This window comes from Neodiprion lecontei, chromosome 3 (assembly GCF_021901455.1).
Source record: "Neodiprion lecontei isolate iyNeoLeco1 chromosome 3, iyNeoLeco1.1, whole genome shotgun sequence".
Classification (NCBI taxonomy): domain Eukaryota; kingdom Metazoa; phylum Arthropoda; class Insecta; order Hymenoptera; family Diprionidae; genus Neodiprion; species Neodiprion lecontei.
In genome coordinates, this window is record NC_060262.1 from 6,867,221 (window position 1) to 6,882,104 (window position 14,884).

The window sequence follows — 14,884 nt, forward strand, 5'->3', positions numbered from 1 at the left end:
CGCAATCGATAACTCTCTGATGTTTTGCAACAAGTTCTCAACTCTACCATTGGATCATTTCAGGGGACGCAAACGCACGACGATTTTCGGTTGTCACACCACAGCCCATCAGGGCCATTGTCTTTTTATTCCTCAGTCATCGCTCGGAAACACGCTGTATTCGCGAGAACCTGATAATTCTCTTATTTTTAATTCATCTTGTATCTAGTGTTAGGTGTCATTAAAATGTACCAAATTTCAACTTATTCTGGTGCAAGTACAGCACATTTATTTGAATAGAACAATCCCATCATTGAATCAGCCACACAAGGACGATGCAGGTTTGTGACACGAGACAACAGTGACATTTTCTTCATTATCTCTGTTCGCTTGAATCCTGATTTATCAAAAACTACGTTGTTCGAGCACTTTCAGCTGACAAAATACAAACTGTAAATCCGATCGATCCAAAAATTTTTCAAGTTTCGATTACGAACTCTGAGATACATTTGGAATTGGGCTCAGGGCTGCATAACACAATTTTTTCGTTTTACTCTTCAACATATCGCGTGTCTAATGGTGTGACAACGCATGCGCCATTATACGACCTTTTAACACGCGTCAAAGTAAAAAATAGGGCTGTGCGGATACCCGGAATCACGGGCTTGCATCGGGTTGGGTTTTTTGGCAATCCCGAAATTTTCGGTAGTCGAAATTGTCCTTCAGAACGTCTGTTTCGGAAATGACGTAAGTTCGAAACTTTCGAAAATCGCCATCCACTTCAGAAGTCCCGGTATTTTTGGACAAGTGAAAACAGCCGTGACCAAAATTTTCGTACAATTCTCGAAGAATTGAAGAATAAAGAATAAAAAAGAATACACTCAAAAAAGTTAAAATTGAAAAATCGATCAATTAACAGTAAAGAAGTTGTAAGTACTGGTGGTTATGCTTGTTCGTCGCGAACTTTGTGAAGAATAATCACACGGGTTCACGAAAATTTTGAAAATATTATTTCTAACCAATTCAGAAGAGAACGCAATTTTTTCCCTTCACAACTTTGTCCCAAATGCATAATCTTCGAGTTATGGAGGATGAAATCTCAACTACGTACTCCTAAGCGGTAGATAAGAAAATATGGAAAAAATTAGACAATATATATTTGGTGGAGTAGAAGTAGGAAATAAATTGACGGCCAATTCGTCAAAGATCGAGGTCAAACCTTATTCTAATTCATTCGGACTTCCTCACATACTAGTCCATGCATAAACTATATCAACGTAATATTGCGACGTAAACCGATTTTGCAATTATATATAAAGTCACTGTGATCAATACGTCGAGAGATAAACCATAGAACGACGAAATTTTCCTCAATTTTCTACTAGAACAACCATCACTTTCATTTATATCAGATCATGTTCCCTGCAAATCCAAATCAGCGAGAAATGTGAGCCTAATTTAAAAGTTCCAGTTTTCAAATAAATATTGCCGCCAGAGTTGAGTCGGCAATAAAGTACTTTATGTAACGCAGGAATAAAAGTCGACTTTATTCCCTTGTTACATAATGTACTATTTTCAATCATAAAAATTGTATAAAAATTTTGAAACGGGAGAACGTGACCCAATTTATGTACCTATTCTATTCATGAAAATCTTCTAGCAACTGCGTCCTGCGATAGAAGTCCTGTTTTATTGCCTCAAGTTATGGCTCACTAGATTCGACATGTTCTTACATCCATCTCCTTGAATGAAGTTTAGTAATACTATATACGTATATTTGTAAGTAATAAAGTAAAATTGTTCAATTAAAGCGACTGCGATTTTCGATATCCGTATAACTTACATCCAATTCTAGAAACTGTAAGCGATTAAAGCTTATTATATAACAAGGAATAGTTAGCAAAATACAGGCGGCACTGTTTATGGTTAAATCACTGCTTCCTGATAATTTGAAAACGTCATAGCTCGACGTGTGGCTCTCACAGCGAGAGTCGCAGCCTGTAACGAAAAAAATAACGAATGGTTAAAAGCCCGTCATAATTAAACATGCAGACTTCATTCGCTCTCAACCTACTTTAAATTTTCTCCTGGCGTTGAATTCGCGCAGGTGTTTAGCGGTGTTTGGCATTGGAAGCTCGCTCGATTTTTCACCGAGTACCCAAGGGTCCAAAAGGAGATCACGTGTTGTCGGTCTGTCCTCCGGTCGCTGCTGCATCAGCTGCAAAATAATATTATTGTAACATTTTTATTGCCACTTTATCGTTCTCGTTACGCTTTGATATGCTCATCGATTCACATTTTCAATAGGAAAGTAGAAGATAAAATTATGATGCGTAATTTTACGTGATAGTGTGAATAACTCAACTTTAATGCTACCTAACAGAAACTATTTTTGACGCAACTTCGTGCAGAAAATTATTTTTCATTCTTGTGACTACTAGATCCAAACTATAAAATCCACATAGATATTTCAGTACGCAATGCCTTGCACACCATTATGTGAATTAATTTTTTACGAATGTTTTTCTTGTTAGTCGCACAGTTTCTGCCGAGAGATGTGAACTCTTGGCTATTCAAATAATATTGACGTGAATGTTCGGCTGATATTTATGATAAATAAAGTTGAAAATTCGGATTAGAAATTGATTGCAGGTGTCAATACTTGTTAAACGTACGGATGACGTATTTTTCTTTAAATAACGTACGTCTTGAGAAGATCATAGTTATAGGTATTTACGTATTGTTGTAACTTACCCTTCTTATAAGCACCTTTGCATCCGTAGTTTTATCATCCCAATACGGCGATGGGAAAAAGGTTACCATTGTTCCTCGAAAAGGTTCAAATCCGCACAGCCTAAACAGGAAAACATTTCAATGTTCAATCACATTTCAGTCGCAGAAAAAAAAATGCTAATAACAGTAATTAGCAGGTCAAAGAGTGATACACGTAGTGCAGTTAATCCTCTCGTCTTACGATTAGGAAAATTTGTGCCGAAGAAGTTTGGTGGACTATCCAGCAAAATAGATTCCATTGTACGAGTAAATTTCAGAATAATTTAATATTGTTCCCAACATTAAGTATATTCATGATATGCTTCCTTAAGAACACGGTAATGAACGATTGTGTATAAAATCGTAAAAAAATTAAAGCTACATTTATTTTTAGAAATTTTTCGCACAATTTATTCCGTTTTTCAAACACTGTGCAGTGTCGTGTCATTCCGAACAATTTAATGATCTATGGATCTACTATAACCATTAACAAGTCCACTGAGTGAAATTTTTAGTTCCGGTTACCGCTCAGTCCTTAACAATTTTCATTTTTTATCACAATCGAAAAATATAGTTCTCGGTACAAAATGAAAATTAGTTTTGTAGCTGTTACCGGAAAGTCTAGTATCCGTTACTATTCTTTCTCGTTACGTTCACTGGCACTATATTTTCTTGTAACTGTTGCGAAAATTTAATACTTGTGCAACAATAAATTGATGTTAAAACCTTGTTTGCTTAAAAATGTACAGTAAACCGAACAAATTGATTTTGCGTCGCAATTACCAAAAAAGGATCGACAATAGCGCAAAATGGTTACGCGTACCTCGTTTTTCGTAATCCCAACAATATTCAAACAGTTTTTTCAACGATCTCTATTTTACTGAATTTTTCTAGTTACTATAACAAATGGAATTTTTCTCAGTGTATCGGCTGCATGGGTTATATGACGTAATATATTCACATGTTGTACGCACATGATGTAAATGACGACTCCCAGACTCCAGATGTCAGCCGCGGTACTCTCGACATGTCCAACCAACACTTCAGGAGCTAAAACAAACATGGCTGTCAAGTAGTTTTACAGGTTTGGAGAAGTTTTGGAGACTCTTGAATTGACTTCACTTATTTCGTCTGCTATTTTTTTTACTGGACTCGGAGTGAAATTGATCATCGACGTACGAACCGCAGTAAAGAGCGTTGTACCCGTTCAACGAATTTGTGGTGATCCCTCTATCCACCAGCAAGAGTCGCGAATTTTCATCCTCCGTTGAGTATATCAATTTCTCGGGACGAACACTCCCATGCCAAAGCCCCATTCCGTGGAGATACTGAAACGTGGTAAAGCCTATTCTCAATCATGACAAGTCGCATCGAAAAGAGTCGTTCAGCCAGCTGACGATCACTTTAAAGGTTTGGAATTGTTCGAATATCCTAGGTGAAAAACGATGCTTAAGGATGTATGGAATATAAAGTCGAGTTAAAAATATGTCTCAACAAGAACATAAGCTACTGATAATCAGATCCGGACCAAGAAATGTAAATTTTTCGATGATAAACGACAAATGAGAGAATAATCTTATTTCCCAGAAGTTGCGAACGCGATGAGGTTTCTGTGATTAAAATTCAGCATATCATCATTTTCTTCCGTGTGACGAGAACTTTATTAGTTATATGTGACTCGATTCGCACAAGTAAGACTTTTCAAGTCTATGTTGTATCACGTTTTTGTAAACCACTACTTAGACTTGACATCCTCAAACTTCGGCTTACATGGGATTTGACGAATGGTATTGGATTGCCAAAATGCCAAAAACACGAATATCTACACCAACAATAAAATCATCCGGTCTGGTACTCCGGTATAATATAGCTGCAAGCAATTACGTATCTTATTCATGCCTGACGACGAATCCAAGTGAATGTTTGTTCATGTAATACGTTAAACAGGATGAAGAAAAAACTTGTTTTTAACCACGAATAACAACACTTGGACTCTCTTATAGAATCCTAGGTACAAAAATTGAATTCGGCTGATGCGCAAAAATCTATTTGACAAATTCGGTCACATCAGTTTCTCGTAAATACTAATAAGAGGTAAACATATTAGATTTAAATAGATCGTGAATTTTCCTAATAAAATCGAAAACTCACACTAGCGTAAGATATAAATATAAATTTTTTGCGAAACGTGCGTTTATCCTTCGTAGCTCGTTGGACCAATCTTCGTATATTGAGTCAATAGTAACGTAAAGTAACGACTAACATTCAAAGCAGCCAGTGCATCTCGAACAGCTTTAGCAGCGTCTCTCTCTGAGTGTCCTCCTCTTGATGCCAGCCTCTCTAGCAGTTCTCCTCCGGATGCCAGATCCGTTATCACGAACAAGTGTCGTCTTTCGTTGTAAACCGTCTTTACCGAGATCTGGTTTACAGAAAATAAATATGTTACCAAATTTTAGGATAATAAGTATGCGTTTCCGTAATCTACGCGGAATTCTTTGTAGAAAAAAAAAAAATTAAAGGCTTATAGTACTTGGTGAACCGGATTGAAGTACGAAAAAGAAGTTCATAAATACTTAATTCAGTCCAGTGAAAAAATCGATCAACTAATCCAAAACAGCCTCATTATAAAATCATACACCAGGTTATCAGGAGCACTGAGAAAAATTTTATTTGTCATAGTAACTAGAAATATTCAGTAAAGCCGGTATCGTTATGTCGATCTTTTTTTTGTAATTGCGACGCAAAATCAATTTCTGAGGTTTACTCTACTTTTTTAGTCAAATAAGGCTTTAACGTCAACTTATTTTTGCACGAGGATTAAATTTTCGCAACAGTTACAAGAAAATATAGTAACAGTGATCGTAATGCGAAAGAATAGTAACGGATACTAGACTTTCTGGTAACAGCTAGAAAACTAATTTTCATTTTCTACCTAGAACTATATTTTTGGATTGTGGTAAAAAATGAAAATAGATTAGGACTGAGCGGTAACCGGAACTGAAAATATCTCTCAGTGAGTCTATTGAAAATTTAAAAATTTAAAAATTTAAAAAATTTAAAAATCCAAAAAGGTTGTTGAATAAAAATGAGTAATGGTGAGTTGAATTTTATTGTTAGTTGAAACTGGGCTCATTCAATCGAAGCTGCTCGTCATCGAAACACACATTTATTTCGATACTGAAAATACGTAATCTATGCATTGGAACTCCCCACGGAGGAAAATTGTGCCGGCGGTATCAGTTTTTTATTCTCACGTAACTAGAGCGTGGATATTTTAACGTTGGCATACAGCTGGAGATAAACATGTTCACTGATATTTTAAAAATGTAGTACGAATCGGGTAGATTTATCGTCACGTGGTGCCAGATTTTATTCGTCGAGTGCGCGAAGAACTGCTATTCGAAACCTGATTGTCAGTCGATGCTGGGCGTTGTTACAATAAATCACCTGCCCTTCACTTCGTTGAAATCGATAAATTGATACAGGCATGTTCGTTTCACTTGTTGAATTCGTACCGTTTGTGACAGCGAAAAATGTCTGTAAATTTCATCGGTAAACTTACGATATTGTTGTGGCGAAGTTTCAGCAACGTTTCAACCGTACTTCGAACTTCTGATTTGTTCAACCGATCCTGCAACGCATAAAATGTACTGTTAGGAATATGATTGTATTATTTTTTGGTTTTTTTCTTAGCTCAAATCGCCTTTCAGTGTCTTTTTTGCAGGTAAAAATAGTGGAGATTAATGAACCAACGAAAATGCAGTGTGGAGAAATGGAGACCGGAAGAGGAAGAGGAAGTGGTGCAAAAATCTGGGGATGGGAGGAGAGGCTGAGTGTAGAGAAAATACAGGATAAATACATCAGATGGTCACCGAGAGATGAAAAGCTGGAAAATGGTGACAAGCGTTGGGAAAAGGGCATTAAAATTTGAGAACAAGATCAAGTAATGCGAATAAAACTCAACCGGGAAGCTTTGTCTGGAGGAAAGAAGACAGGGCAAGATAAAAGGAAGGTGGTGGAAAGAGAGAGATGGATTCCTAAGAAAAACAGGATATGTTCGTCATGTGAGCTCGAGTGAGCTTTTCAACCGTCACCAGCGGTTTCGAGTATCGTATTTCAAGAAAATTATATCATAAACTGACTGTCGATTCAAGAAGTTGACACTAATATTGTCAAAATAGCAATTGAACCGTTGATCGAACCCATGTGCCTGATGAATAAAATGCAAGACTGTGAATTCGACGGCGATTGTAAATTTTATGTGTCAGGTTAACTGCTAGTTTTACGATCCTCCCTATATCGCAACTACTTAAAATAAACTCACTCTTCTCTACTAATACTTACCACAGAAAAACTAAACCTACAATTTTTACTCTGAACTGAAATGATTGAGCAACTTCTTCTCACCTTGGGTACCATTTTGCAGGCAAACTTTTTCCTTCCCTTGTATAGACAAGTGTAGACTGTTGACACGGATCCCCTTTAATTAACAATAACATTTTTTGTTATAATACGGTATCATCTACCGGTGTAAAAAGTTAACGATACTTCGCATGCGATGTGTACCTTCCTATCATCTCGCCCAGTATGTAATCGTTCTGAAAAGATCCCTTGAAAATATCGCTCGTTAGCCAATCGTCTTCGTCCTCCATCATGGTCACGAGTGCAGCAAGAAATGAATTTGATTATGCACTACAACGATTTTCCGACAATATATTTCCCGGTCTCGGGTCCTAAATGAGAAAAAACGATACTTTATTTCCTTAGTTTCAAATATTTATGTCTAACTATAATTTTAGGCAATCATTTTAGATTCATTGTTGCGATTAAACGAGTTGAAATATTGAAGAAGTACTGCTATTATCGTTAAGTCAAACAAATATTGTCGTAAAGAGTAGGAAAAGAAAAAAGGTTCGAATTAAGGTGAAATTGAAGTACGTCGAAGGTGAATTTGATGAGAAAAGCATTTCTTAAGGTTCGAAAATGTTTAATTGCAAATTTTAGCTGGTAGCTTTCTGAAATTAATTCAATAACTATAATACTGGTCGCAATATCATGCGTTATTTGTTCAAGTGCCAATTGTACATGTATGGATAGTCTGTTGAATTTTAGCAGATATACAAGTTATTTTATTTATAAACAATTACTTTGTATGAATTTAAAATTGTAACATTGAACAAAAAAAAAACCACGATGTCTCATGATGAGGCAGATTACAACTGATAAATTTATGCTTTATTGTCAAACCATTATTAGCCTAATGAAAATCTGTTTTGAACGATTCATGAATGACTCGTTTACAAATGAAACGAAGGTATTATTCATAAAAATTGATGAAGCAATGGGCCGGAAGAGATAGAACAGAGGTATGTATAACAACGTGATCTTTCTGAAGTTGGTCACAATTGCGCTTCATCGATTGAAATTTGCAACTTTTAAATACCTTGTGCATCGAGAGAACGATGGATTCAATCAAATTCGGCACTATTCACTTCGATCTTACCTTATGTACTCGGAAATGTAGAAAAAATTTAACTATATTTTTATTCGACGATATGTTATACATGCATTTTCAATTACTCGTGAATCGATGTTCTCGCGTTGAGAAACGCTAACGCGATATACGTTGTACAATAATCCACAAGTGAGTGAATGTCACCGGCGGAAGCCTTGTTTGGACAGAGTTTCGAGCCAAAGTGTCTGGAGTGTGTGGGATAAAGACAATGCGCGGTTGTAGACGGGATTATAAAAGATCGTTTTTCAATTGGCCAGCTTTGAAAACAAGTAAGCATTTGCACCGTGTTTAGAATCCTCGTGCAGAGGGTAGAGACGGAAATATATTATCAAGTCGATTGAAGAGAATGCTACAAACAGTCCTTACCGACCGAGTCGAATGTCACTTGTTTTGGCTATTCTTCAGAGCCTATATCATAGGTATACAAAGTACGCATGCATTGTTGGCCAAAAAGCATCGCAAATACCGCAGTTCTCCGTGTGTAGAAAAAGCTTGTTCGTTGGTTTAAAGTTTGTGAATTAGTTCTAGATTAATTTAGAGTTATTTGTAAACGTTTGATTGATGGAAAATAAGTTCAAGTTTAATTAACGACGCTCTTTTTTCACGGGATTGTTGTGAAAAGGGAGGAGAAGGCATTCGGTAAAATATGTCGTAGAAATTGAGACGTTTTGGGGACAATAAATAAAGTCATTTACAATTATCATAGCGCTGGTATCATCAAGTTCACTGGAAAAGTTTATTTGAATTTATTATTCAATTCAAATCGATCCATCTCTGTTGTAAAAGTTTATCGGGGAGATTTTGGCAACTTTAGACTATCGAAAAGGAAAAGTCTCCCAGAGAACTAAAGACCAGGATTTAACCAGCTGGAAATTTCAGAAATTTACAAAACTTGAAAGGAAAGATCTTAACCAAATCACCGATTTATCTTAAGATGAATTTATAAGACTTCTCGTAACGAACCAAATAAATAAATAATCGTAATAAAACAAAATGACAGATAAAAATTCGGGAGAAAACACCTTCCATTACATGCGTTCGATCCTAAACACAAATATCCATGGAAAAAATATCGTTCTACGCAACAATAATGCTAAGAAACGCGTTTCTGTAATTAGATTACCACGTATTGTACGAATTTATTTTTTCTTGTCACTCTCGCACCAAAAAAAAAGTTTCGAGGATATTTTCCTTCGGGATTGGAATCGTAGAATCCTGGAATCCTTCGTCGCTGATAATAGCGAAAATAACTGACATTTTGCTCGGTCGGTAAAAACTGACTGCAGCATCTTCTTCAGCCATGTTCCAGGCACAATCAACCTCTCCCGTATCAGTTTCTATAAAGTATTTATAGTTCATACTTCATACTTGTTTTTACAAAGTGCGCAGTTTTTGATCAACGTCTGTATCAACAAGCTTTACGTGCTTTTATATGCGGCGATAAGAGCTGGTGACTCAGCTCAGAGAATTACCTGCACCACGATTCGCTACAGTCGCGTTTTTGCATCAAGATAACAGACGTTGAATGCAGCTGATGATTCAACTTGTGCGATAGAATACGTATAATTTTTCTTCCAATCTTTACGACGATTTAAGAATGAGAAATATTGAGAGAAAGTCGTAAAGTTATCGGTGCAGGTTTTCACTGGGCAATAAAAAGTACTTAAAATTTAACCTGTAAAATTGAGGCGATGATGGAAAACTCACTTCACGAAGGCCATGGACAACCTGCATGTTACATCAGCTATATGCAGGTGGCGGCTTGATCGAATTCTCATAAACACATCTGTTTTTTTTTCGTGTTTAACAGGTCCGTTGCAATTAATTGCACCACCTGCATGCAGCTGTGTGAATTACAATACGATCGCGACAAGTAAGACGACCAGTAGATTATCGATTCAGCCAAAAGAATCGCTATTTTAATTTTTTTTTTTCTAACTATACCAAGTTTGGAGAGTCAGAAAAAAAAAACAACGATTGCGAAGATTATCATACAATTACACAGGCGATGATATTCATAATGACAGGATAGCATATTCATTAGAACAGTCCAAAAAAATGGAATATTTTTCTTCAAAGTCACACTTTTAATAGTTCTAGAAAGAGGAAATGAGACGCCTGTACAAAATTTAAGCCCTTAATTTTGACATTTAGTGATTCCTGGACGCCATTATTCATTATCCATTTGATTAACATGCGCAAATAGTTTTTGTTTCATTCTGAATTCCTTAGCTCAGTGACGAGGCAATCTACATAAACTTCCGATACATGCTTTAGCAGGGAATACAACGCGCCGTAAAAAAGGTCTGTTATAATTTTTTGACAACTCAACTCTTTCAAAAGTTATTCAAGGTTGAAGTTGAAATCATGTAAAAATATACTTTTTTCGAGATTAATGGCGGAAATTATAGATTTTTCAAAAAATATTTCGGGTTTCTTCTGTAAAGCATTTCAACCGCTATAAAATTATGTCATTCAGTTAATTCTCAATTTGAGAAAATTCATTTTTTTTTTTTTTTTTCAAGGTGCTTTTAAAGTGGAATTACATAAATTACATATTAATGGTAACAATTGGAAACTGAATTTTCTAAAGTTGTAAATTCATTGAATAACATGATTTTGTAATGGTCGAAGTGCTTGACGAAGGAAACCCGCAATATTTTTCGATCAATCTAGAATTTTCGCTATTAATCTCGAAAAAAGTGTATTCTTACATGACGTCAACTGTAACCTTGATTAATTTTTACAACTATTGAAAGTGTGATATTGAACAAAAAAAATAGTCGATTATTTGGACTGGTCTAATATACGTAATATAGTTTGTTTAACAGTAACATTTCTTTTTTTTTTTTTTTTTAGTTTACAACAATTATTATGGCTGTAGCATTTCTTTGCTTCTCGAAGTTTGGCCGTTATTCCGACGAAATTCGGTGAGTTCGAAATTTTTAGAACCGCACAAAAGAAATCAGCGACAGATAAAATTGTGTGCAAATTTTTCAAGGCATTTCAGAAATAGATTGATATGTAGTAAAAATCTCGACGTTTCGGAAACGGAAATTTTTTTCAACAAAGTCTTTAAAGTTAGTTGGACCCGAAATTCTTCAGCCAATTAATTCTCTGACAGAAATTTGTTTCCGAGGTGAAATAAGAAAAAAAAAAAAAACAAGAAACAAAAAACCGAAAGCTTCCCAGAGATTCCAAAATGTGTGAGACAAATATCAAACGATCGTAACTTACAGCGTTAAGTTTGCGGTTCGCATAGATCATGATCGACGAGGATTATGCGCAGTTAATCGAGTCGCAAAGTGATATACTACCTACGTGAAAGTTAGAACGTTGTAATAATTTGTCAGTAAGTTCCACACAATAGCGTAACATACATACACGATATTAGGCCAAGATCATCGAATTGAGTTGATGCTGAGGTAACGGGTCTTGCAGAGACATTAAGAAATCAGAACTCGTGTGTAATGGTCATGAGACAAATAATAAACTCGGATTTTGGTTCTCTGCCTATTTGCCAAAACTAATTATCCGGTAATGCTGTAACTATTTATTTTAAAAAGGATTTTATTTTATGTTTCAGATAATTAATCAGTCGAAATCAGTGACATTGTCGAGTGTTTGGTTTGAAAAGTCTAATTTATTTTAGTTACTGCGGTCCAGATTTGATCAAATTTAACGAATCCGAGCGTATCCAGTCGCACATAAATATTTACTTTTTAAATTTGAATTACAACTGGTAAAAGTAATAATTGTTTTATTTGACTAGCAGCTTGCTTTTATTAAGTGTCATTCACGTGTATCACGTTAACGTTCACTCACGAGTTGCTATTCGGTCAATGGAAACAAATTTTATGGAAGTAAACTGGCTACAAATTTCATTAAAAATGATTCAGATGTAAGGTTTTCAACGTTTCGAAAACAAAAAGTGGCAAAATTTGTCTTTGGTTTAGTACAAGGTTATTTATGGAAAAATCGCTGACTTCAACAAGTAAAATCAGATCAATAATTGCAACTTGAAATCTCACAACCACCGAATTATTGTGCTGTATAATTGATGTTTGTTCATTATCACGTAATCAATAACGTTAATCAGCGATGATTAATAAATTGACCATTGACGACGGGATTTCAAAAAGTTCTTTCAACATTCACCCCAATTTCAGATTGTAGTTTTTGAGGTCATAAGTTAAGTTTTCCTCAAACAAGGTAATTGCCGTATGATTGCAGTGACTGACTCGTCAAAAAATTTGGACACTTTTTGTTAATTTTCATTGACAAGATCTTGAGATAAGTAAATAGACACTTGAACCGTGCTTCTCATGATTACCTCAGCACAAAACTAAAAGCGATTAGTTATCTTGTCAAAATGCACGCGGTATCCAAAAATATAATTAGCTATTAGGCACAATTGTTGTTGTTGTTTTTTTTTTTCTTTCTTCTTTTTGTACATATTACAATATTCATCTATCTCACCTGCCAGTCGAATTTCCGGTAATATTCTTCAATCGGTACTAACGAACTTTGAGAAGTGAATGAAATCTGACTAATCACTCCTTATCGCCAGTTTGACATAGTGGTTTTATGTTTTCGTTCCGTTTCTTTTCCATATCCGATTTCGTAACTTGACTCTATGGGATCGAGGATATCGAGAAAGTATAATAATTCGATGCCCGCCGTTTATTGCGTTTCAATGTTTCAATAGCTACGTGGTATCGTTGACATTTGCCAAACTCGACTGGCTGCAACTTGACTTGGCAATAGAACAAACCTAACGAAAATAGACGAGTTTCGATCGAATAAAAGGAGGAACGACGACAAAATCCGCGGTACGAAGCCGATCGAAATGCCTCGAAATCGTTGACCGGTTTCCAAAAATTCGGGAAAATTTTGGAAAACTCGAAGAGGCGACCGTTTTGACAAAATCTTGAAATTACTCGATTCGGCTGCACTTAACTTCACAACTCACCGAGAAATAACGAGTATCGGAATTCCGGCGATCGGCAGGACAGTCCGTCAAAACACTGAGAACGTAACGTCGTCACCACGTTGCTCGTTGCGATGTTTTATGCTGAAAGGTCGCTCGCTCACTGCGGACGTTGAAACCGCATTGAAGAAGGCTGATTATCTCGATCGCTTCGGCGAAGGCCGGAGGTGTAATGAACTGAAATTAATCACTTCCACGCGGAAAATTTCACCCGAATACGTAATTAAGTCCGGGAGTTTTTTCTCCCTCTCTGTGTAATGCGATCGAGCAACCGATTGTCTATTTTGAAATTGTTTCATACTCGGGCGAACGGGAACTTCGATCGAAGCTCGAACTTTCCTGCACTTCTTACTTCCAACACCTTGCACGCGTGACTAGCCGCACAGATTCTGACGTCCGTGGAAAACACTCGTACATCATGTGCCGCAGGTTGCAAAATCTTTAAACTCGCCGTTGATCAACCTCTGAACGACGATCGTTGCAATAAACTGTCCGTTTCATCGACGCGACTTTGAAACGGCGTTAAATGCGTATAACGCAGACTTTGTGTATACATTCATTAGGTTTGATCTTTCTTTACTCGGATCCGACGTCTGCCATGGTTTAGATTTTGCCTCGCGTGATGTGGGACGATTACACTGAGAAAAATATCATTTGTTTTAGTAACTAGAAAAATTCAGTAAGACAGGTATCGTTAAAAATAACTGTTTGAATATTGATGGAATTACGAAAAACGAGGTACGTCTAACCATTTTGCGCTATTGTCGATCCTTTTTTGGTAACTGTAACGCAAAATCACTTTGTTCGGTTTACCGTACTTTTTTAGTTAAATAAGGTTTTAACATCGATTTATTGTTGCACAAGCATTAAATTTTCGCAACAGTTACAAGAAAATATAGTAACAGTGAACGTAACGAGAAAGAATAGTAACGAATACTAGACTTTCCGGTAACAGCTACAAAACTAATTTTCATTTTGTACCTAGAACTGTATTTTTGGATTGTGATCATACTTCGCGATATACTTAAACTGGGTTTTAGCATGAATTATTCATGTAAATCGGCGAGTTGTCTTGCTGCAGATTTTTGTCACAAACAAAACGTGAATTCCTGTAACCAATATCGCTGCGACTGATTTTGAACACTTTGCAAGAAAATTATCAAAATTTTTCTCAACAACTTGAAAATTTATCACTGAAAACGAAAAAATGACTGTTTATTTGTGTTGAAATAATCATGCTTTTTTTATATTCTAAAATATCGTATCTTGGAGTACAAAATATTGTTCAACATATACGTATACATTTTGTTTACGGTACTGTTTATCGAAGATTTAAATTTCGCTTTACGATGATTCGATTTTTATAAACTGAGAAATCATAAGAAAAATTTTGCCTACAATCTTTTTTGCGACGCATAATATAAAAATGAAAGAATCGAACCCCCGAGTTCTTGCTTGTAGAATTAAGAAGTAAAATAATTAGAGAAGCAATCGCAAGTCGATTTCAAGACAACGTATAACGATTAGCAGGGTCTCCCAACAAGTAATACAACTTCTGACGATCGTTGCCAAAATAATTTAGCGAAGGAAATGTTCGCGAGGCGATAAATTGAGGGAGACATCCACAT

At 35.9% G+C, this 14,884-nt stretch overlaps 1 protein-coding gene across 4 annotated transcripts; it reads right to left on the reverse strand.

Annotated features, from left to right (window-relative positions):
* Window positions 1-1,119: 1,119 nt before the first annotated feature.
* Window positions 1,120-13,633, reverse strand: LOC107226395 (calcium/calmodulin-dependent protein kinase type IV). 4 transcript variants are annotated; one of them, XM_015667197.2, is made up of 10 exons: window positions 13,239-13,633; window positions 7,318-7,484; window positions 7,159-7,231; window positions 6,314-6,382; window positions 5,015-5,170; window positions 3,935-4,079; window positions 3,726-3,801; window positions 2,734-2,833; window positions 2,054-2,197; window positions 1,120-1,977 (listed from the first exon to the last, which is right to left on the reverse strand). In XM_015667197.2, the coding sequence occupies exons 2-10, from the start codon at window positions 7,404-7,406 to the stop codon at window positions 1,906-1,908; spliced, it is 924 nt and encodes a 307-aa protein (XP_015522683.1). In that variant the 5' UTR covers window positions 7,407-7,484; window positions 13,239-13,633; the 3' UTR covers window positions 1,120-1,905. The 4 variants fall into 4 exon arrangements, with proteins under 4 accessions (XP_015522683.1, XP_015522685.1, XP_015522684.1 ...); XM_015667199.2 differs by lacking the exon at window positions 13,239-13,633 and adding an exon at window positions 12,746-13,110; XM_015667198.2 differs by lacking the exon at window positions 13,239-13,633 and adding an exon at window positions 8,195-8,314.
* Window positions 13,634-14,884: the final 1,251 nt, after the last annotated feature.

What these genes read in the sequence shown, in the direction of transcription:
- LOC107226395 (XM_015667197.2), bottom strand. Translation starts at nt 7,406, where the DNA reads ATGATGGAGGACGAAGACGATTGGCTAACGAGCGATATTTTCAAGGGA. An exon ending in GTACAACGCTCTTTACTGCG is followed by an intron (nt 3,802 to 3,934) that starts GTTCGTACGTCG and finishes TGTTTGTTTTAG; the next exon opens with CTCCTGAAGTGTTGGTTGGA. An exon ending in ACGCCAGGAGAAAATTTAAA is followed by an intron (nt 1,978 to 2,053) that starts GTAGGTTGAGAG and finishes TTTTCGTTACAG; the next exon opens with GCTGCGACTCTCGCTGTGAG.